Raw genomic sequence first — 22,124 nt, 5'->3', positions numbered from 1 at the left:
AAACTCAACAACTTTAGATTTAGAAAGCCTAATGACTTCCAAGAAGGATTACAATGAATAACCCTCACCTGGACAGGTCTGGATAGCAAAGCAGAGCTTTATGGTAGCATTTTCCTATCCCTATGTTTAGAATCAGATTCATCTGAACTATTTTTAAATGTTACTTTTTAGCAATAGTGATGTCACTTTACTGGATTATTTGGCCACTCTTGGTGTAGCAGAAGACTTAACATCACTTCGTCGGTGGAATTTAAATGTTAATAAGTGCTATGGGAGATTTATTTCATGACTAGTTTTTTATTCTTGAGAGACCTAAGGAGATGTGTTGTCAAGAAAACTAATATTCAGCTTCTTTTAAAATGTACAAGGACTGTAAGCAGACATTACAAAAATCAAAAGTTATCAGTTTTCACAGATGAAATCTGTTACCTTACTTGCAATATTGTTTTTCTTACTCATTTAGTCTAATGTTTTCTCTCTGTGTATCATGAAATTATTTCTTCTCCTTCCAGTTTCCACTCTGATTATCCTTTTCCTATTTCTTACTCACATAAATCTAAAGAATTAGTATATATGAAACCATTTATTTGTTTTGTGTTAAGAAAAGTAAAATGAAACAACTATCCCACTGCTTTCTTTCTCTAATGAGAGTTTCCCTTTGGGTTTTTATTTCTTTTTCCCACACATTCTCATTAGTGGGCAAATATAATGGGCCTTTGGTGACAGTAATTCCCATTTTCCTCACATGGGATGACAATTTTATGGTGGCTTTCAAGTTATGCAGAAGATAGCCTGCTGGCTCCTGGTAGATCAAGTAGTCATAGTAGCCCCAACTTAGCTTTTTGTGAGCTGGATGTTTTCTGTTTATTAATACTCTACACCTCATCTTCCTTAACAAGATGGTGTGTGCGTGTGCATGTGCGTGTGTGTGTGTAAGGGGGGAGAGATGTAGAGGGAGGAGAGAGGAAGTGAGGGAGGAGTAAGAATATTTAGGTACCCTTATTATATACATACTGTCAAGTTCGTATCACTTTTTAAATGTATGCTTTCCCTCTTTCTAATATCTTCTACCTCTGGTCTCCATTTAACAAGTCTAATGCATGAGTAAATGTGTATGTATTTGAGATCTAAAACTAATTTCTTTTAAGTTTCATTTTTCCATAATAGCTGCTAGTCCATATTTTGGGGTATTCTATATTAAACTGTTTTAAATATCTTCTATAAGTTTTTCTTCTTATGCCATCAGGAATTTTAAATTAGAGATTTTTATTACATGCTACAATTTATATTTTTCTACTTCTGTTTTATATTTACTGTTTATATCTGTATTATTTTATCAAGATACACTTTTTTTTCCAGGAAATGTTCACATTTTCTGTGCACATGTCCACTTGCAAAGCAAAAATGAGTTTAGGTATTTTTAATCTTTTAATTCAGCAGGATAAAATTTTTTATATAGTCATTCTTGTTTAATGTCTTAAATATTAAATTATGTTTGTATATTGTTATTTAGGTGACTATTATATGGTTAAAAAGATTTTGGAGGAAAACAGTTCAGGTGACTTGAACATAAATTGCGTAGATGTGCTTGGGAGAAATGCTGTTACCATAACTATTGAGAACGAAAGCTTGGATATACTGCAGCTGCTTTTGGACTACGGTTGTCAGGTACAAGGCTAGATGATTTTATCCAGTAGCTACTAAGAAATGTGAGCTGTGCCCTGCTTTCATCTTTCCTTCTAGCTTACTTTCTTTTTCTTTGCTTTGTTTTCTTCTATTCCTTTGTCTTTCATCTTCTACTTGGTTTTGAGCCACTAAAAGTTTACAAAACAAACCCAAATAAGCTTTTTAAGTGTAATATCTTAAATTTATTTATATTTTTCTTCCTGTTTCCTTTCCCTATATCAAACGGAAGTAAACTATCATGAATTACTAAGGATGACATTATTTTTATTACTGATAGGATTACTATTTGTATTATACACCTAAAAATAGTGCGAATGTTCTAGAAGTGCCAGGGGACAGGCTTTTCTGTGACCTGTGTTATTTATAGGCACATAAATAAATGTTCCTCACAAAACAGTTGCAGTTCAATTTGGTTTTCTCCTAAGTTTTATTATGTTTTCCTTTTTGTTTGAAATTTAGTGTTTGCTTTCATCTAAAGATGAACGATTTGTTTTTAAAACTGGAGAGGATAGAACTTTCTGCTTGCCTTTGTGTCTGTTAAGGTAGAAAAGCAGACATGCATGTGCATCTTGAAGGTATAATCTAATAACAGCATCATTCCCTGTCCCTTTTTGGTTCACTCATGACGAATCGTATAGGAGCTCTGGCTCTTCTGTTGTAGCGCTAATGAGGTGGAGTTTTGGAATTATATCAGGAAGCACTCACAGCATATATTTTTAGTACTATAGGTGGTTTTAGGTACATCCTATCATTTATGTTATAATATGGTATCATGACTGACATATAAGCCTGTATGTGTGTATATATATGCATGGCACATACACACAAACACTTGGTATAGAAAAGAGAATTGGGTATCTAGTCACTTAGCTGTCTAGAACACAAGAAGAAACTAAATCAAAGGGCTTCTGCGCTGCTAGAGTAATTTTGCTAAAGTTTCTAGGTTAAATTTAGTTATAGAGAACTTCTTCAGAGTCTCTATTTTTCATTTTAAAATTCATTTTTAACTTTTTTTTTTATTTTTCTCATGTGAAAAGAATCAAGAAAGGCAATGAAAGGGACATTAGAGTTTAGCTGAATAAAATGAAGCTTGGGACTCACACTGTTTAGTTAGAGTTTGTTAGCACTGCATGTCTGCTTGGTGGTTATGCTTTATAACAGTGGTTTAGCATCAATAAGGGAAATTACATAATACTGACTAGCTAACACCTTAGATGAAAGCACATATATGTATGTATGTATGTATGTATGTATGTGTGTGTATGTGTGTGTGTCTTATAAAAGCAGAAAACTTTCATTAAATTATTTAAAATTTAAGGTTAAATACTTAAAGGCATAAGCTTCAGTTACCTAGGAAATAAGGTTATAAAGAATTAAGTCATTTTGGGTAAGAAATGCAATGGTGTAATAACGGTATTTACATACATGGCTTTGTGTATCTAATAATTCTGCAGTACCCATGGTTCTCTCACATCCTTGATCACCTTTGAAGATCACAGTCAGACTATCCAGATGAAGTATTTTATAGATTAGAAAACTGAGGCTCACAGACCTTAATATATTGCCCAGAGTCGTAAAATCAGTAAAGGCAAAGCTAAGGTTTGAATGTAACCTTCTGACTGCAAACCCCATGTTCCTTCCAGTTCTCCATATTCTGTCTAAGTTATCTGGGTCTCACTCTGTCAGTCAACAAATGTCAAAGACCTTTGGCTGCACGTGGTGGAAATGAGTAAGAGAGTCTAACTTCCTCACAGTGGATCCTCAAATGAAGTAGACAGCTAAAGCACATGTGTATTTCAGAGGAATTTAAACAGAAGGCTGTATTTTATAAGTGCTGAGTGGTAACAACGCTTGATGCTTGTATATTGTTTGCAGTCACAAAACTGGAAACTTGCTGTTTTATCTTGGGTTGTACCTGTGGTTCTCAAATAAATAACTTTACCTGCACCAAGGGATATTTGGCAGTATCTGGAGACATTTTTAGTTTCACAGTTGGCGGGCAGATTATCTTGTGGGTAGATGCTATAGATGTTACTGAACATACTACAATACACAGGGAAGGTACCACAACAACACCTAAACCATATCTGACCCAAGTGTCAATAAAGCTGCTTTTGAAAAGCCCTAAGTACACTTAAATGTTTTGCCATCCAACATAAATGTCTTAGCAATAATAGTAAGAAAGACTATTGTGGGTTGAAGCAATCAAGGAAACTAGTTTCTGGGTAGCATGTGCGAGGCCCTGCATTTGAGTTCTGGCACTGAAGGGGTGGAGGAGGCTTCTATTTTTTATTTTTTTTAATATGTCGAAACTGGAGAAATGGTTTGGTGAATAGAAGCGCTTGCTACTCTTGCAGAGGACTCTAGTTCTGTTCTCAGTACCCACATCAAGTAGTTCATATCTCCAGCTCTAGCAGGCTCACCTGCCTCTGCCTCCCAAGTGCCACCAACACTCACCTAAAAATATATCTTTTAAACATTTTAATAAAGATTGCATTGGAAGAATGTCTTTTGAGCTCAGTCCGGAAATGTTACCATTGGGCTGGAGAGATAGCTCAATGGTTAGGAGCACGTCTTGCATTTGCAAGACCTTGGTTCAGTTCTCACAACCATCTCTCTGTAACTTTAGTTCCAGGGAATCCAATGCCCCTTTGTGGCCTTTGAGGACACAATACAGACATGTGGTACACAGACATATGTGCAGATAAAGCACCCATACATGTAAAATAAAATTTAAACATAAAAAAGAAATATTATCATTGCTAACTGTGTGCTGCTTTGTGCCAGTGGGCTTGACTTTCTGATCTCCAGAAAGATAAGTAACTTGTCCAGAGTTACTCTGTCAATGGCAGGCTTGAAATCTGCACCTGTCTTCTGACCCTAGAGTCCATGTTCTTCCTGTTACCTATGTCTGCTCTCAAGAACTTAAAGGTATTTAGGGAACAGGGCATTCAGGAAAGAATGTATGTAGATAAGAGAAATGTGTCTCTTGAGATAGTGAATTCACAGTCGTTAGAACAAAATACTGGGTTTGTAAAATAATGGAAATTGCAGGAAAATAGCTAAAATAAAACTGATAGAAAAGGCCTGACTGGAAGGGTGAGCACTTGTGCTCTAACTATTGTGAGGTGCCATCCAACGCACTCTGATAGAAGGTGTGGCATGTGCATTGTGCTTTACATAGATGAACATGGTAATCAGGAAGATAGGGAGGCCCATGTCAGCAATTTTTATAGTACTTCAGGTGTGAACTGGAAGACTGGCTGTAAGAGCAGTCATAGCTATCATGAAGGGGGCTTGAGGAATCCAAGAGCTTTATTAATTTTAAATATGGATAACCAGGAGAGAGAGGAGAGAGAACTAGCAAATCAGAAGTTGGGTTTGATGTAAAGGAGCACAACTTCCGGCTTTAACTGTGCTTGTTTGGGGCTGCCTGTCAATTACCAAGGGTCATAAGCAGGAAGATGACCCTGTATATCTTGAGAATGGCTGGTGTCACAGAGCAAAGAGTGCCACAGAGGCATTTTTAGGGAGCATGTATGTTTAATAAAGGGCACTGGAAAGAGGGAATTGCATTTTAAAAGATCAAATGAGTTATTGACAGTTTGGGTTCAGTTAGAGTGGTGGTGTGAAAGCCAAAGAGGAACTTTAATTTTGTTTGTTTGTTTTTGCTTAAAAATTAAGACACAAAGAGGAGAGAGAAAAAGTCATTGGACTTTCAAAGTACAGTACTGATAGATTCAGGGAACATGATGGACATCAATTTGAGGACAGTAACAGTAAAATAAAGCAGAAAGTACTTAGTGACAATGGAAAGACAAGATCAAGTTAAATGAACAAAAGGAGAAAAATGTAAAGTTTCTATGTAGGATGTTCCTGGGAGGAAGGACCGAGTCCTTACAGAGTATGCCAGAGCGTTAGTATATGCTGTACAGTGGGAATTAAGTTTAGAGAGGAAATAAGTAGCTTCCTGTCCTGGGTGTAGAGGAAGGTATAGGAGCTGCCAGACAAGTTCTGAGGAGGGAAGGAAGGTAGCAGCTTCAAATACATAGAGAGTCTATGTGTTGGCTGTTTTAGTGGAAAGCTCAGATTACTGAGAAGCTGGGAAAGAAAAACAAGTGAGCAGTGTATGATTCCAAATATTTAAGAATCCTTAAAACACCTGTAATCCCAACACATTGGAGGCTGAGGCAAGAGGACTGCAAGTTCAAGGCCAGCCTTCTTTCAAGACTCGCTGGGTGGTGGTGGCACATGCCTTTAGTCCCAGCACTTGGGAGGCAGAGGCAGGCGGATTTCTGAGTTCGAGGCCAGCCTGGTCTACAGAGTGAGTTCCAGGACAGCCAGGGCAACACAGAGAAACCCTGTCTCCAAAAAAAAAAAAAAAAAATCTGTGTCACAAATACATTTCTTTTTAAAAATTCAAATATTTTCCTTTGGAACTGCCATTTATTTATCATATATCATACTGTTGTATAGAACAAGCCAATGGCCACTCTTTAATTACATGATTTTTACTACAAATACTTTTTATAGCTGAAGCTTATCCTTTTAAGCATTGAATGTTAATATATCTTTACCCTTTACTGAGTAGTGTGTCTGAATATAATTTAACTTTATCATCATTAATTGGAGTTCTTGAGAGTATAATAATTTTACTTTGCTTCACAAAGTCCAAAATTATTAACAAATTGTCCTTGCATTAAAGTCTGCAGACTGCTGTGTTCTGACAGTGATTTTGCTATACTGGTATTTTATTCTTTCCATGGTCAACTTTTAGTTTTATTCTTCTTTTCCTCATTTTTGTTGATTTTATTCTAGCTGTCTATTAGTCAGAAAGATCTGAGGAATGCTTGGGAAAGCCAAGTCGATGTGCTTAGGCCTGTCTCTTCTGGAAACAATGCCCATGTGTAACTCTGTGACTTGGCTTGTTCTGTTTCATTGTTTCTAAAGGTGTTGTTCTTGTTGTCGTTTTAAGTTATAAATAAATTCATGGCCATATTTCAGATTATTGAAGTTGCCTGGTATTTGAGAGCAGTGGCATTACTATTGTTAGCTTTATTGGTTAAGACTAAAACTGTAAATAAAATATCTGTAATGGATACTTGGTTCTTGGTTTTTAAAGTTTGTTTGCTTCAACTGATTGAAGAGAAGCATTATGAAGCTGAAAAAAGGGGTGGGAGGAAGTTGCTTGCATTTTTAGGGTCGTATCTAACAAGAGATTAATCGAGAGATTAAACTTACCATCCACTAAGGAAGCTTTTCCTACAGGAAAGCATAGTGGTTCCTAAGAGTTTAAGGAGAGCTCCAGCCTTTCTTTGGGTTGTCCAATGCTATTTTCAACATTGCTCGAAAGCTTGCCATTTTTAGTCTTATTTTTGACATCCAAATAAGGAGAGTAAAAACTTTATTCTATGGATCTATAAAGAATACAGATCTGCTATAGTTTCATTCTTGGAAACAATAATATTGACTGATATAAAAATAGTAAAGGTTCTATCAGTTAAAATTGTACAGTCTGTACAATTAGATTTAAATTTAGATTAAGTCATTATTTATTATTTCATTTTCATTCTGCTATTATGTTTTCTCCTTAAAAAAAAAAAAATCAAAGGGACCCAACCTTGGTGTCATGTTGCCAGTAGCACATGGACTTTGCTATAGAGAAGTGCGGAGCCCTGAGCCCTGAGTCTGTTTACCTACCCTCTGCCTAGAAGCACATCTACACAGCAGGCTGAAACTGGAACTGTAAACTCGCTCCTACCTCCCCCAGCTTTGCTAACTGGATTCTTTGTGATTTATGTTTAACAAGAGTGCTGAAACCAGTGTCAAACTGTCTATCACCTTGTATGTTTTGAAGATGAGAATAGAAGGTCTCCCCTTTTGTATATTTTTCCATCCTCCCCTCTTGTCAGGACTGTACTGCTGACATTACACCCAGCGTAGTCCTTTACTTAATACGTCATGGTCATTTCTTTAATAAATTTGGAACCTTAAGATTTTTCTGGCTCATGGTTCAAGAGAAAATATCTTGAAGGTTTTTTTGTTTTTGTTTTTGTTTTTTAGCTTTGAACATTGCATGGGTCAGCACTTCCATATGAAGTCCCTTCTATGAAATAGTCATTATTTTACCAAGTTGCGCATTGAAACCAGAACAGAAATGTTTGTGATGTAGTACATAGACGTACTACTAACTTTGGCAAGCGAATGTACTACATGTACTTTTTTAAAAAACCCAATATGACTGTATATAATACAGTTTGAAGAATTTTAAAATAACCATGAATTAGTAAAAATAGTTTACATTTTTATCTTCCATTTTCATTTTTAACTTTTATTTTTTTAAAGTCCGCAGATGCACTTTTGGTGGCAATCGACTCTGAAGTAGTGGGAGCTGTTGATATACTACTTAATCATCGGCCAAAACGATCATCAAGACCAACCATTGTAGTCAGTACTCTTAAATATTTATTCATTTGGATTTTTAAGCCAAAGTATATCTCCTGCCCCATTGCCATCTTTTCTCCCTCCTTCCCAGCTTATTTTGTTTTTAAAAATATTGATATTTTCACTTTGCAAAGTATTACTTTGAAGTAAATAGAGACAATAATAATTAATCTTGCTCTCTGGACACTTTTTTAAAAATTAGTTAATATTTACAGATTTTGTCAGTGTGAACCAGTATTTTTAATATTCTTCAGGTGATGCTGAAAATATAGATTCGTTTCTAGATAGATTTAAGAGATGTGAGTGATGAAGCCATAAAAATGGAAGAAAACATAGATAAGTATTTAGCTGTCTGGTGTCGAAGAATTGCTTTAGCTTAAAAACTGGGTAAGGACTACAGCACACCATCTGACTACAGAAGCTATGCCTCAGTTTCAGATGCTGGATAGATGTAGGAAGCTGTGGGATGCCAAGCATCTCCAAGTAAAACCTCGAGATGGGCCTGGAGACACATACCTTCAGTGCCAGCACCTGAGAGGCAGAGGCAGGGGGATTTCTGTGAGTTTGAGGCTATCCTTGGGTACATAGCAAGTTTCCAGGACAGCTAGGGCTACGTAGTGAAACTCTACCTCAATACATAATGATGATGATGATGATGATGATGATGTAGAAAAGTTGATGGAAAGCACCAAAATCTATTAGAAAAGAACATTTAGAAATTTTCAGAAAATAAAACATAAATTTTAAATCTTAATTGCTAATCAAGTATAAGATACTGGGCAGAGTGATGGCATGGTGTTTTTGTCCCAGCACTCAGGAGGCAGAGGCAGGTGGATCTCGTGAGTTCAAGACCAGCCTGGTCTACAGAGTAAGTTCCAGGACAGTCAGCACCACACACAGAGAAACTTTGCCTCAAAACGAACAAACAAACAAAAAAGTATAAGATACTAAATTTTGTTTATTAACAACCAAATTTTTAAAAAGTATGAAGGGTTGCATACTACCATAGGATAGGGTGTTTTAGAAAATATTTTGGCAAGGGACATCATACACAACAAAGATACTTGTATTCTTTAGCCAAGTATTTTCACCTCTAGAAATTCAAGAAGGAAATGGGAAAATTATTGATTTATGTTTTATGTGGAACACTGACATACTCTAAATATCTTAACTATAGCTCAGTCATAGATCACTTACCTAGCATGCCCTTGATTACATTCTTAGGACAGGAGGAAAAAAAGAAAAAGAAAACATTCTGATACTCAAAACAGGAAATATAAATAACCACATGCATAAACTTTGGATTACAAGGCAGTAATTTAAATTACTTAAAAATATTTTTGAGGCAAGCTTTAATATATTCCAGACTTCCTGAACTTCTTGTATAACCACGGATAACCTTGAACTCCTGAGCCTCTTGCCCAGCCTACCATTCAAGTGTTGGAATTAGAGGTGTGAATCACCACACCCAACTGAAGATAATATTTTAAAACTGAGTTTTAAGAATAAAAAATATTAAGTTAGGCCAGGCGGTGGTGGTGTACACCTTTAATCCCAGCACTTGGGAGGCAGAGGCAGGTGGATTTCTGAGTTTGAGGCCAACCTGATCTACAGAGTGAGTTCCAGGACAGCCAGGGCTATACAGAGAAACCCTGTCTCGAACCCCCCCACACCAATAAAAAACAAAAAAAAACAAAAAAACAAAAAAACCCCAAAAAACCACAAAAACACCAAAAGAACACCAACCCCTCCACATATATATATTAAGTTAGATAAAATGAGGATTGTGAAAAATATATATATATACATACATACATATATATGTGTATATTTAACTAAAGCTTAAAAGTATGTATAGAAAGGAAGCTGAGAGATGACTCCGAGGTTCAGAGCACTTGCTATTATTGCAGAAGACCTGGGTTCAGTTCCCAGCATCCACATAGCATCTCACAACCATCTGCAACTCCAGTTCTAGGGGATCCATCACCTCATCTGGCTTCTGGATACTACATGGACATGGTACCCAGACATGTGCAGATGAAACACTCATCCACGTAAAATAAATTAATCTTTTAAAATTTCTTAAGAATTTACATGGAAAGAGATAGGGAAAATTACGTGAATATTACTTTATAGTAGTCATTTCTTATTGATTGAACTAATTAAAGATTTTTCTTTTTCTTTTTTGTTTTCTCAGTATAAAGTCATTGAAATATTAATATTATTTATAAATGAGATAATTTTGTACATTGAATTTAAGAATTTTTAACATTTATTATTGTTGTAGGTATAGTAAAACAATCAGTTTTAATAGCTGCAAGATTATCAATTGATTGATTTCAGAATAAAATATACTTAAAGAACTAAACAAATTTTATATTCATTTAGACTACTAAAAAAGCCTATGATTTGGGGACCTGGTGTTATAAATAGTGTATTATGTTTGTCTATTATGCACAAGCTCCAGCTTTCAATCTTTAAACACACACACACACACACATACACACACACTTTAAAAACTAGTTTAACAACAACAAAAAGTGTGACTTTCCTAGAATCCCCCTTAGTTCAGAGGTGGTAAGGAATCAGTAAGAGTGGAATGAAGAGGGCTGAGGAGATTCTGTCTCTGAAGGACCAGAGATGAAAGCATCCCATTCGGGGATTCCTGCCATCTGTCTCACAGTTAACTATTATATTTTTATATGCCTGTTCCACCTTCTAGCCTATGAACACATTTCCTTTCTTCAGAGTGAGGTGGAGTGCTGTGTGCCACTAGAAGAGTGGCAAGTGTTATCTCGTGACCATTGCCATCAGCAGTTCAGCTGCTCAGTGCAGAAGACATTCTCTGCTTTGTCTCTAACAAGTAAAGCTTACTCAGTCTTTATCTGACTTACAGTGGCTATAAAATCACCTTTTAAAAAAATATTTATTTATTTTATGTGAGTACATCGTAGCTGCATTCAGACACACCAGAAGAGGACATCAGATCCCATTACAGATAGTTATGACCCACCATATGGTTGCTGGGAATTGAACTCAGGACCTCTGGAAGAACAGTCAGTGCTCTTAACCACTGAGCCATCTCTCTAGCCATAAAATCACCTTTTAACTGCTTTATTTTTTCTAGACAGATATAATTAAATATATTAATATATTTTTCTTTTACTATTTAAGTGAGTCCATTTTGTAGTCGTGGCTTGTCAAATTGTCTCTTCGCTATTTACTTTAAAATACAGGTTATTTGAAAATCTGTAGGTCATGCTATCAGCAATGAAACTATAACCTTTAATCTTACACATGTCTAGTAGTGGTGTTCTACCTATGAATGCCTCATAGGAAACAGATGGGTCACTTTTCAGTTATGACTTTAAGCCTAGGAGTAAATATAATTTTCTTTTTGACCAATAATACAATCAGAAAAGGTACCTATTTTAGGCTTTTATATAACTGTTGCATAAATTCATGAATATGAAATCTCCAATAAATAATTGAAAGGTACATGAACAAACTTCATAAAAGACAAGCATATGAGAAAATATCAAAATTTACCATTATTTAAAAGAAAGTAAATTAAAATAACATTGTTTTTTACTCATATTAAGAGTGACCATGCCATTTGCTGTGAGTAAAATTTTACTATAAAATGGATACATCCCTATATTATCAAGAATATAAACCATTGAAAAGATTTTGACATTATGTATCAAGAACTTCAAAATTTTCCTGGCTTTTTAACCTATACTTTAATTCTAGGGGGGAGTCTATGGTAATGAGATAGTCCTAAATTTGTAAAAAGTATTTTATAGCGATATTTGCTGTAACGTCATTTATATCACAAAATATCTTGAACACAGATTTTGTGAGTTTCCTTAAATTGCATGCAAAATTCTGTGCGTGATTTGGTCCCTTGAAGATCCTGGGCTCTCAGGTGATGAGATTATTCTTTTGATCTTTGAAATACTAAGAACTATTGCTTTTATTAAGAACTGTTGTTTTTAATCACTGGTGCTTAGCACACTTGGATGTATGCAAAATGTGTCTTTCAAAAGGGGTGAAGTAATGAAAGGACTAGAAGGAATTTATACTGTATTATAAAATGTTATTTGAGTAGAAGGAATATGGGCATTTTTATTCTTCTTTCTGCTTTTCTGTATTTTTCAGATATTTTAAAATGAGTATACACTACTTTTACAATGTTAATAAAAGTTACCAAAGTGTGAACTTGATGAGCTTACCCTGGAATCAAACAGCTCTCAAGGAAACCTCTGCAAAAAAGTGAGAAGCATTGGAAAGAATATGCAATAGTCATAAAGTAGCCAGCCTTTTTATTTAACCCGATACTTAAACTACTAAATGTTTTGTCTTCATTTCATACAATCATTGGCCTAAGGTCCCAGGTAGTGGGAGGAGCTCGGGGTCCTGAGTCACACAGACCCTGATGGCTCCTGTCTGGCTGTGGTTTGGCATATTCACTTCTCTGAGCCTCAGTTTCTTCATGGTTACTAATTACACTCAGCTTTGTAGTTCATCGTGGGCGTTAACTGGGAAGATAAATGACTGCCAGGTCCAGTTCTCGCTAAGTGTTAACTGTGATTGTAGTGGTCTTGAATATTTGTGTGGGGCTGCAGACTAGGCAGGCACTGGACCGTATAAAGAAGTAACTTCGTAGCTCTCTGTTAGGACAAGGACAAGGCAGGCCACACGGGTGGAAAGTTTAGTTTTTCTCATGCATTTATACTGTGGCTGTTCTTAACATTTTTCCATGTTATTGTTTTCCTAAAATTCTTGTTCTTTCTCCTTATCATTCATGTTTCTATTAATTTTTAAAAATATTAATACTTTTTCTTAAAATATTTCTCTAGATGCTCTTGCTTCTATATTAGTAAAAAATAGAACTGTAGTACTAGGATGTTGCCTATTGAAGTTTGTATTTATTATATAACATTTGCTAATTAGAATTGAAATTTTAGAGATTTAAAATAAGTATAAGTAAAATGTATTCTTCTTAAATAAACCTTATGTTCCTTATTTAATATTACTTTTATTCCATCCTTTAGATAAATATTTTTTGAAGTCATAGATAATAATCTTTGGACATTTATATGAATATTTTTCAGAAACTTATGGAACGAATTCAGAATCCGGAATATTCAACAACGATGGATGTTGCACCTGTCATTTTAGCTGCTCATCGTAACAACTATGAAATCCTTACAATGCTTTTAAAGCAGGATGTGTCTTTGCCTAAGCCCCATGCTGTTGGCTGTGAATGCACGCTGTGCTCTGCAAAAAACAAAAAGGACAGCCTCAGACATTCCAGGTAAGGAAGTCAAGATTTCAGTAAATGGAAGAGTAATGAATCAAAGCGCCTGCCAATGATACTTACTTGAGGGAAAATGCTTTCCAACCTTTAAGAAATATGCTTGGGTGACTATGCCAGATTTTTAGCTCCTTTGTTCACGAGGTAAATTAGCACGAATGGAAAGTATCACTGGCGCCTTATAAAGAAAAAAAAGTACTGCTGTACCATCGTTGTCCCCACCGCCATGATGATGAGCATTATTAGCTTTTTGTGGTAGAGTCTTGCTATATGTGTATGCACACTGGCTAGCCTGGAACTCACCTGGAGTGCTTAAAGCTAATCTTAAAGTTGTGATCCTCTGCCTTTCTGTTCTTGAATACTTAGATTGCAGGTGTTTAGCACTGTTCCTGGTAGAGCACAGCTTACTTGAGGAATGTGCACAGACTATCAGCTGCAGCTTCCTCCTCCCAGGTGTTTGTAGCCTGAGGTAGCTGCCCACAGAGATCAGCTGCTGCGAGTGGCTAGTCCCTCCCCTGTGCTGAACACAGTAAATGTGGGAGATTCCAGAGGAAGCAGAACCCAACCTGATCCCCGCTTCACTGTGTATGTGCCTGTGTGAGTGTAGTCTGTCTTTTCTTCATTCCTTTCCCATGCTTCGTTAGGGTTCCAAGACCCAAGTTCACAGGTCCTGTTATATTTGTTTGACACCATATGTGTGTTGGGAGCAATGAATGCTTTTAACTACTGAGCCATCTTTCCAGTCCACAAAACTTCTCACTAAATATTTGAACTCTTCTTGCCTCTTATTTTCCTTCCTAAACCATATTTATATTTCTTCCTTTACTATTTGTCATCTCTTCCCATTTCACCAGTTGAAATGTTAACATCGACAAAGGACCTGCCTTCTTTAGGTTCAACAAGATCACCCCATGGGCAGTTTTATTACAGTGTGGCTGTCAGTTGGTTTTGAAGTTAGCTTTTCAGCATAAGCCTTTTCTGTGTTTTGTATATGGCTTTATAGCAATATTGAGAGATATAGGCAGTCTTAGACATGGTAGCATATACTTGTGACCTCATTTCCTAGAATGGCAAGGCAGAATAAGGATCATAAATTTGAGACTAGCAGAGGGTATATAGAAAATTACCTTGCCCTAGGTATTATTAAACATGGTATCCAAAGATGTTTTCATTGTAATGAAGCAGGTGGTTCAATAACCTCTTTGGTCATTTCCTTGTCTATAAAATAGAACTGTTAAAAATGCAGTGATATTTTAGAAATGTTTAGGTGATAAATATTAATTACCAAAAAATGTAATGTTCAGGTTTTATTCAATATATGGTTTTTCACACTTATTTTATAAAGTAGTTAAAAATAGATCCAAGCTGAGGACCATGCATCAGGTTCAAGCTTGCTGCTCTGGATAGTTTCAGGCATCAACGCGGTTAAGGAGGGATAATATGTTTTCTCTTAATGTGTGGCTTGCTTACAAATTCTCTTGACCTGTGAATTATTTTTAAATGTGCTGTTTTATATACATTTATACAAAGTATTCCCAGTTTTATTTATTTTTTACTAGTTACTGCTACCTTAATTCTGAGGGATTGGAAAATATAACTCATTTTTAATAAGTGTAAAAGAGCAAATCAAGTTTTACCCTTTTAAAATGTAAAATTCTGATCTTAGGATATTTACAAAGTTATTATTGATCACTTTAACTTCAAAGAATTTAACCATTTTAAACTAAGACACCATGCTATTAGCAACTCACCCTGTGCATAGAAACAACAGAGCCTAATTTCTGTATCCATGTTGGCACTATTTGGCAAATTCTGTCTAAATGGCATTGTTTGGCTGCTTATGGCTCTTGCACATGACCCTGCATTAAGAACTTGTTAATACTCTTTAGGTCTTTTCTTTTTCCAAACCTACATGTTACCCACAAGTGTGTAATTGTCTAGTCAGCTAGGCATTTGTAGACAGGCTATTACTCCATATGTGGCTTTCTCATTTCCTGAGCCTCCCCTGACATTCCTGGTTGGTCCTCTGCTGACACAGTCTTGCAGTCTAAGCCAGTTTTCATCATTTTGCCCAGGCCAGCGTTTGGTTCTTCTGGCCCCGAGTCACAAGTTTACTAGCTTGAACTGACAAAACTACAGCTTTTTATTGGAAGGGGAATAGGAAGGACTGAGGGAGATCTCAGCCACAGCGTCCTAAACTCAGTGGGAGGTTCATGAAACTTATCAACAGTAAAATGTTTGTGGATATGAAATGACTAAAATAATTAAAATCATACAGTGAGAGTGGCCTGTTCTGGCATCGCTTGCCTACTGCACATGGGTCCCTTCAGTGCAGCCTGGCTTGTGCCAGCATACCATTCATGATGAATGGTCTGATAAAGTCAATTAATGTAGATATAGTTGTCTACACATATTTGGGTAGTTATAGTGCAGGCAGGTGCCTCTACAGGAATACTTAAGATACAGATGAAGCAGATATGACGGTACCTGCTCTTAATCTGAGTTGCTTGAGAGGTTGAGGCAGAAGGATTGTGAGCTGATGACCAGTCTGAGTAATGGAGGAAAAAAAGGTATACAGGCAAGTGATTGTAGTTTGTTTTGTTTGTCTCTTTCTTTCTTCCTTTCTTTCTTTCTTCCTTCCTTCCTTCCTTCCTTCCTTCCTTCCTTCCTTCCTTCCTCTCTTTCTTTCTTTCTTTTTTTAAGATTTATTTATTATTATATATAAGTACACTGTAGCTGTTTTTAGACTCACCAGAAGAGGGCATCAGCTCTCATTACAGATGGTTGTGGGCTACCATATGGTTGCTGGGATTTGAACTCAGGACCTTCGGAAGAGCAGTCAGTGCTGTTACCTGCTAAGCCATCTCATCAGCTCCCTTCTTTTTTTTAAAAAATTAAATAAATAATTGTAATTTTTAATTTAAAAAACATTAACAAAAACCACATTAACTTTCTATAGATGTGTATACATGAGATATACATGCATTTGTGTTATGTACAGTGACTTAGAGATTTAAATTTTCAAGTGCCCCACCCCCAGAAAGTATATTCCAAATAGTAGATATAACCAGTGTGATTTGAGAATCACAGAATCAATGGGTCTTTATTCCAGTAAGGCCCTTAGTGGTTATCTGTCCTTGCATCACAAATTATTTCAAAACTTAGCAACTTAATTCAATAACTGCATTATTTCACACTGCTTCTATAGGCTAGGAATCTGGGCATGCTTTAGCTGAGTGGTTCAAGTTCTTTTTTTTTTTAATTTGGCTTATTTTATTAGATATTTTCTTTATTTACATTTCAAATGTTATCCTCTTTCCTAGTTTCTCCTCCCAAAACCCCCTATCCCATCCCCCTTCCCCTGCTCCTCAGCCCACCCTCTCCCGCTTCCTGGCCCTGGTATTCCCCTACACTGGGGCATAGAGCCTTCACAGGACCAAGGGCCTCTTCTCCCCTTGATGACTGACAAGACCATCCTATGCAGCTGGAACCTTGATCCCTCCTTGTATACTCTTTGGTTGGTGATTTAGTCCCTGGGAGCTCTGGGGATACTGATTGGTTCAAATTGTTGTTCCTCCTATGGGACTGCAAACCCCTTCAGCTCCTTGAGTCCTTTCTCTATTTACTCCATTGGGGACCCTGTGCTTGGTCCAATGGTTGGCTGAGAGCATCCACCTCTGTATTTATCAGGCACTGGTAGAGCACCTCACGAGACAGCTATATCAGGCTCCTGTCAGTAAGTGCTTGTGGCATCCAAGATACTGTCTGGGTTTGGTGTCTGTATATGGGATAGATTCCCCAGGTGAGGCAGTCTCTGGATGGTCTTTCCTTCAGTCTCTGCTCCACACTTTGTCTCTGTAACTCCCCCCATAGGTATTTTGTTCCCCCTTCTAAGAAGGGCCGAAGTGTCCACACTTTGGTCTTCCTTCTACTTGAGCTTCATGTAGTCTATGGATTGTATCTTGGGTATTCCGAGCTTCTGGGCTAATATCCACTTATCAGTGAGTGCATACCATGTGTGTTCTTTTGTGATTGGGTTACCTCACTCAGGATGATATTTTCTCGTTCCACCCATTTGCCTAAGAATTTCATAAATTCATTGTTTTTAATAGCTGAATAGTATTCCATTGTGTAGATGTATCACATTTTCTGTATCCATTCCTCTGTTGAGGGATATCTAGGTTCTTTCCAGCTTCTGGCTATCATAAATAAGGCTGCTATGATTAGAGCGTGTATCCTTAATACATGTTGGAGCATCTTCTGGGTATATACCAAGGAGTGGTATTGCTGGGTTCTCAGGTAGTAAGTACTATGTCCAATTTTCTGAGGGACCGCTAAACTGATTTTCAGAGTGGTTGGTTGTACCAGCTTACAATCCCACCAGCAATGGAGGAGTGTTCCTCTTTCTACACATCTTCCCCAGCATCTGCTGTCACCTGAGGTTTTTTTATCTTAACCTTTCTGACTGGTGTGAGGTGGAATCTCGGGGTTGTTTTGATTTGCATTTCCCTGATGACTAAGGATGTTGAACATTTTCTTTAGGTGCTTCTCAGTCATTTGGTATTCCTCAGTTGAGAATTCTGGGTGCCCTTGCATTTGGAGCATAGATGTTCAGAGTTGAGAGTTCTTCTTGGTAGATTTTTCCTTTGATGAGTATGAAGTGTCCTTCCTTATCTTTCTTGATGACTTTTGGTTGAAAGTCGATTTTATCCGATATTAGAATGGCTCCTCCCACTTGTTTCTTGGGACCATTTGCTTGGAAAATTGTTTTCCAGCCCTTTACTCTGAGGTAGTGTTTGTCTTTGACACTAAGGTGCATTTGCTGTATGCAGCAAAGTGCTGGGTCCTGTTTACATATCCAGTCTGTTAGTCTATGTCTTTTTATTGGGGAATTACATCCACTGATGTTAAGTGATATTAAGGAATAGTGATTGTTGCTTCCTGTTATTTTTGATGTTATTTTTGTGTTTGGGTGGTTATTGTCTATTGGGTTTGTTGAAAGAAGATTACTTTCTTGCTTTTTCTAGGGTGTAGTTTCCCTCCTTGTATTGGCGTTTTCCATCTATTATCCTTTGTAGGGCTGGATTTGTGGAAAGATATTGTGTAAATTTGGTTTTGTCATGGAATATCTTGGTTTCTCCATCTATGGGAATTGAGAGTTTTGCTGGATATAATAGCCTGGGTTGGCATTTGTGTTCTCTTAGAGTCTGTATGACATCTGCCAAGGATCTTCTAGCTTTCATAGTCTCTACTGAGAAGTCTAGTGTAATTCTGATAGGCTTACCTTTATATGTTACTTGACCTTTTGCCTTTACTGCTTTTAATAATCTTTCTTTGTTTAGTTCATTTGGTGTTTTGATTATTATGTGACAGGAGGAGTTTCCTTTCTGGTCCAATCTATTTGGAGTTCTGTGGGCTTCTTGTATGTTCATGGGCGTCTCTTTCTTTAGGTTAAGGAAGTTTTCTTCTATAAGTTTGTTGAAAATATTTACTGGCCCTTTAAGTTGGAGGTCTTCACTCTCTTCTATACCTATTATCCTTAGGTTTGGTCTTCTCATTGTGTCCTGGATTACCTGGATGTTTTGGGCTAGGAGCTTTTTTGCTTTTTGCATTTTCTTTGACTGTTGTGTCAATGTTTTCTATGGTATCTTCTGCACCTGAGATTCTCTCTTTTATCTCTTATATTCTGTTGATGATGCTTGCATCTATGACTCATGGTCTCTTTTCTAGGTTTTCTATCTCCAGTCTGGTCTCCCTTTGTGATTTCTTTATTGTTTCTATTTCCGTTTTTAGAAAATGATTTTGTTCAGTTACTTCACCTGTTTAGTTGTGTTTTTCCTGTAATTCTTTAAGGGATTTTTGTGTTTCCACTTTGAGGTCTTCAACCTGTTTGCCTGTGTTCTCCTGTATTTCTTTAAGGGGGTTATTTATGTCCTTCTTAAATTCCTCTATCATCATCATGAGATGTGATTTTAAATCAGAGTCTTGCTTTTCTGGTGTGTTTGGGTAACCAGGGTTCACTGTGGTGGGAAAACTGGGTTCTGATGATGGCTTTCTGTTGCTTATGTTTCTGTGTTTGCCTTTCGCCATCTGGTTATCTCTGGTATTAGCTGGTCTTGCTGTCTCTGACTTTGGCTTGTCCCTCCTGCAAGCCTGTGTGTCAGTACCCCTGGAAGACCAGCTCTCTCCAGGAGGAATTTGGGTATGGAGAGCTGTGGTATAGGGTCAGCTCTAGGGTGCAGACAGAGACCAGATGGATCTTGTCCCCAGCTGATCCATGGTTTCTGTGTCTTATGGCTCTGTGAGTATCCCTCTTAGGCCAGGAATTTGAAGAGAAGTGGTGGTCTTACCTGTGCTTGCAGGTACGTAGGCACTTCTGGGAGACCAGCTCTCTCCTGGCGGTATTTGTGTATGCAACTCTGTGGCACAGGATCAGGGCACAATTGGAGACCGGAAGATCTGTTTGTTTGTTTGTTTGTTTGTTTGTTTCTACCTTCCTTCCTTCCTTCCTTCCTTCCTTTCTTCCTTCCTTCCTCCCTCTCTCTTTCTCTCCCTCTTTCTTTCTTCCTTCTCTCTTTCCTTTCTCTCTTTCTTTCTTTCTTCCTTTCTTTCTTCCTTCCTTCCTTCCTTCCTTCCTTCCTTCCTTCCTTCCTTCCTTCCTTTCTTTCTTTCTTTCTTTCTTTCTTTCTTTCTTTCTTTCTTTCTTTGTTTCTTTTTTATATAGGATATCTTGGTACATTTCCCAATCTAGCTTTGAGTTCAAGTAATCCTCCTGCCCCAGCCCCCTGTGTTTCCATGAATGCAGACTATCTTTGCTTATAAGTAACATTAAAGCTATAGATTAAATGAGGTATGTGTCAGTAACTTTAGAATTTTATCTTTAAAAAATCCATTACAAAGAAAGTAAGAAGTTAAACAACTAACTGGAAAAGGTATTGAATCACTTTTGACTAGAGAATAGTCAACAGAAAAAAGTGGGGTAAAGAATGTGAACAGTCAGTTTACAGAAGCATAACTATAAAGCTTGAAAGGATAGTTGAGCTTCTAAAGAAATATAGGTTAGAACAGCCTAAAGTTCTGTTTTCTATTAAGGCCAAATTTAGGATGGCAGTGCCTAATCCATTGAATATAACAGGGGCATGAGGGAAATTCACTTTTTTTTTTTATTGCTTTCAATAATATCTGAGCATATATGATATGCATGCTGGATTTACCCAACAATTTTAATTGTATATAAGATGTAAGAATTAAAGAATATCTGTTGTTTTATTTTTATAGTAAAAACAAACTAGGAGCAACTTGAATGTTCACTAATGGAGAGCCAGTAGACAGCCATCAATGGAAAACTGGTTGTAGTAAAGAATGAGATACACTGAAATATGGTGTATTCACATAGAGGAGGACTGTGGCATTTCAGGTTCCTAGATTGACCAGTGTGCATTAAATTTTTATGCAAAATAAATACATGTATTAAGTCTCCCAAATTTGTGAACTAGAAATTACATTTAAATGTTTGTAAGTAAAGAATTTTGATGAATTGTTGTTTATTTCCTATTTTGTTATTGAAATGGGAATATTTATTAAATTACAGAGAATAAAGAGATTTATTTACTCAATTAGTTAGAAATTATATATAACTGAATAATTTTATTCATAACTAGTTGAAAAACTTTCAGAATTGTAACCTGGCATAATGTTTATGTATACTTATATTAAATATACACATTATATGTATATACATAATATAAATATATAATACACACATAATATAAATATATAATGTAAATATATTTATATTAAATATAAATATTAAATATAAATATTAATGTATACTTATGTTAAATTATCTAGGATGCTAGAGAAGTTTAATTTCTGGGAGAGGAGAACTTAGTAATCATTCAATCGATACATATTAAGTACTTGCTAGCACATTTATAGCTAGGATCTTTTGTATCATTTCTCTCTTTTTTTAAAAAAAGAAAAGATCACAAAGTAGCTATCATTTCAATTAACTTCATTTGATAATATGAACTATAAACAAAAATAAAATTAAGAAAGGAAAAATATTGGTTTTAAATTAGACCATTAAAGTATGTGTGTTTACATTTTTCCAGACTGATATGTTATGTGACAGGAATTATAAATAGAATATTTTTCCTACAATTAAGATGTTCAGAAGTAAAAGAATATTCAGTTTAACCATTGTGAATTTTTGTTTCTTTGAGTAGGGGACTCTATAACCTTAGTATAGTTATGCAGCTGACAAATGAATTTAATGGGAAATACTTATCTGAAGAGAAACAAAAAGTATCCTTCTATATAGTCATAAATACAAATAAATTGTGGATTTTGTCATTCTTTTTTAATTTTCATTTTTTGAGAATTTTTTACATGAGCATTTATGTACATAATTCTCACTTCTCCCTTCTGTCTCAAGTTCTTCCTGTGTTCCTCCTCCTAAATCCATGGTCTCTTAATTATTATTGTTATACACATGCACACATGCACATGCACGCACACACACACACACACACACACACACACACACACACACACACACAGAGCTACTGAATCCATTTAATGTTGCTTGTATACATGTGTCCAGAGCTGGCCATTCAGGATTGAAGACCCTCTGCAGGAGCTACCCCTGGAGGAAACTAATTCTTTCAGCAGG

The 22,124-nt window shown here is 36.3% G+C and overlaps 1 protein-coding gene across 3 annotated transcripts in view; it reads left to right on the top strand.

Annotated features, from left to right (window-relative positions):
- Trpc1 (transient receptor potential cation channel subfamily C member 1) overlaps positions 1 to 22,124 on the top strand; it is a 50,000-nt gene that overhangs the window by 5,494 nt on the left and 22,382 nt on the right. The window contains exons 2-4 of one of the 3 annotated variants that reach the window (XM_031344023.1): positions 1,514 to 1,668; positions 8,032 to 8,133; positions 13,248 to 13,450. In XM_031344023.1, coding sequence (XP_031199883.1) covers positions 1,514 to 1,668; positions 8,032 to 8,133; positions 13,248 to 13,450 — 460 coding nt within the window. The remainder of the gene's footprint in view (positions 1 to 1,513; positions 1,669 to 8,031; positions 8,134 to 13,247; positions 13,451 to 22,124) is intronic. The other 2 variants (XM_031344024.1, XM_031344025.1) reach the window with 2 other exon arrangements.

Source organism: Mastomys coucha, unplaced genomic scaffold (genome assembly GCF_008632895.1).
Source record: "Mastomys coucha isolate ucsf_1 unplaced genomic scaffold, UCSF_Mcou_1 pScaffold23, whole genome shotgun sequence".
NCBI lineage: Eukaryota > Metazoa > Chordata > Mammalia > Rodentia > Muridae > Mastomys > Mastomys coucha.
Note: the sequence above shows the minus strand (reverse complement) of the source record. Positions and strands in the feature narration are given on the sequence as shown.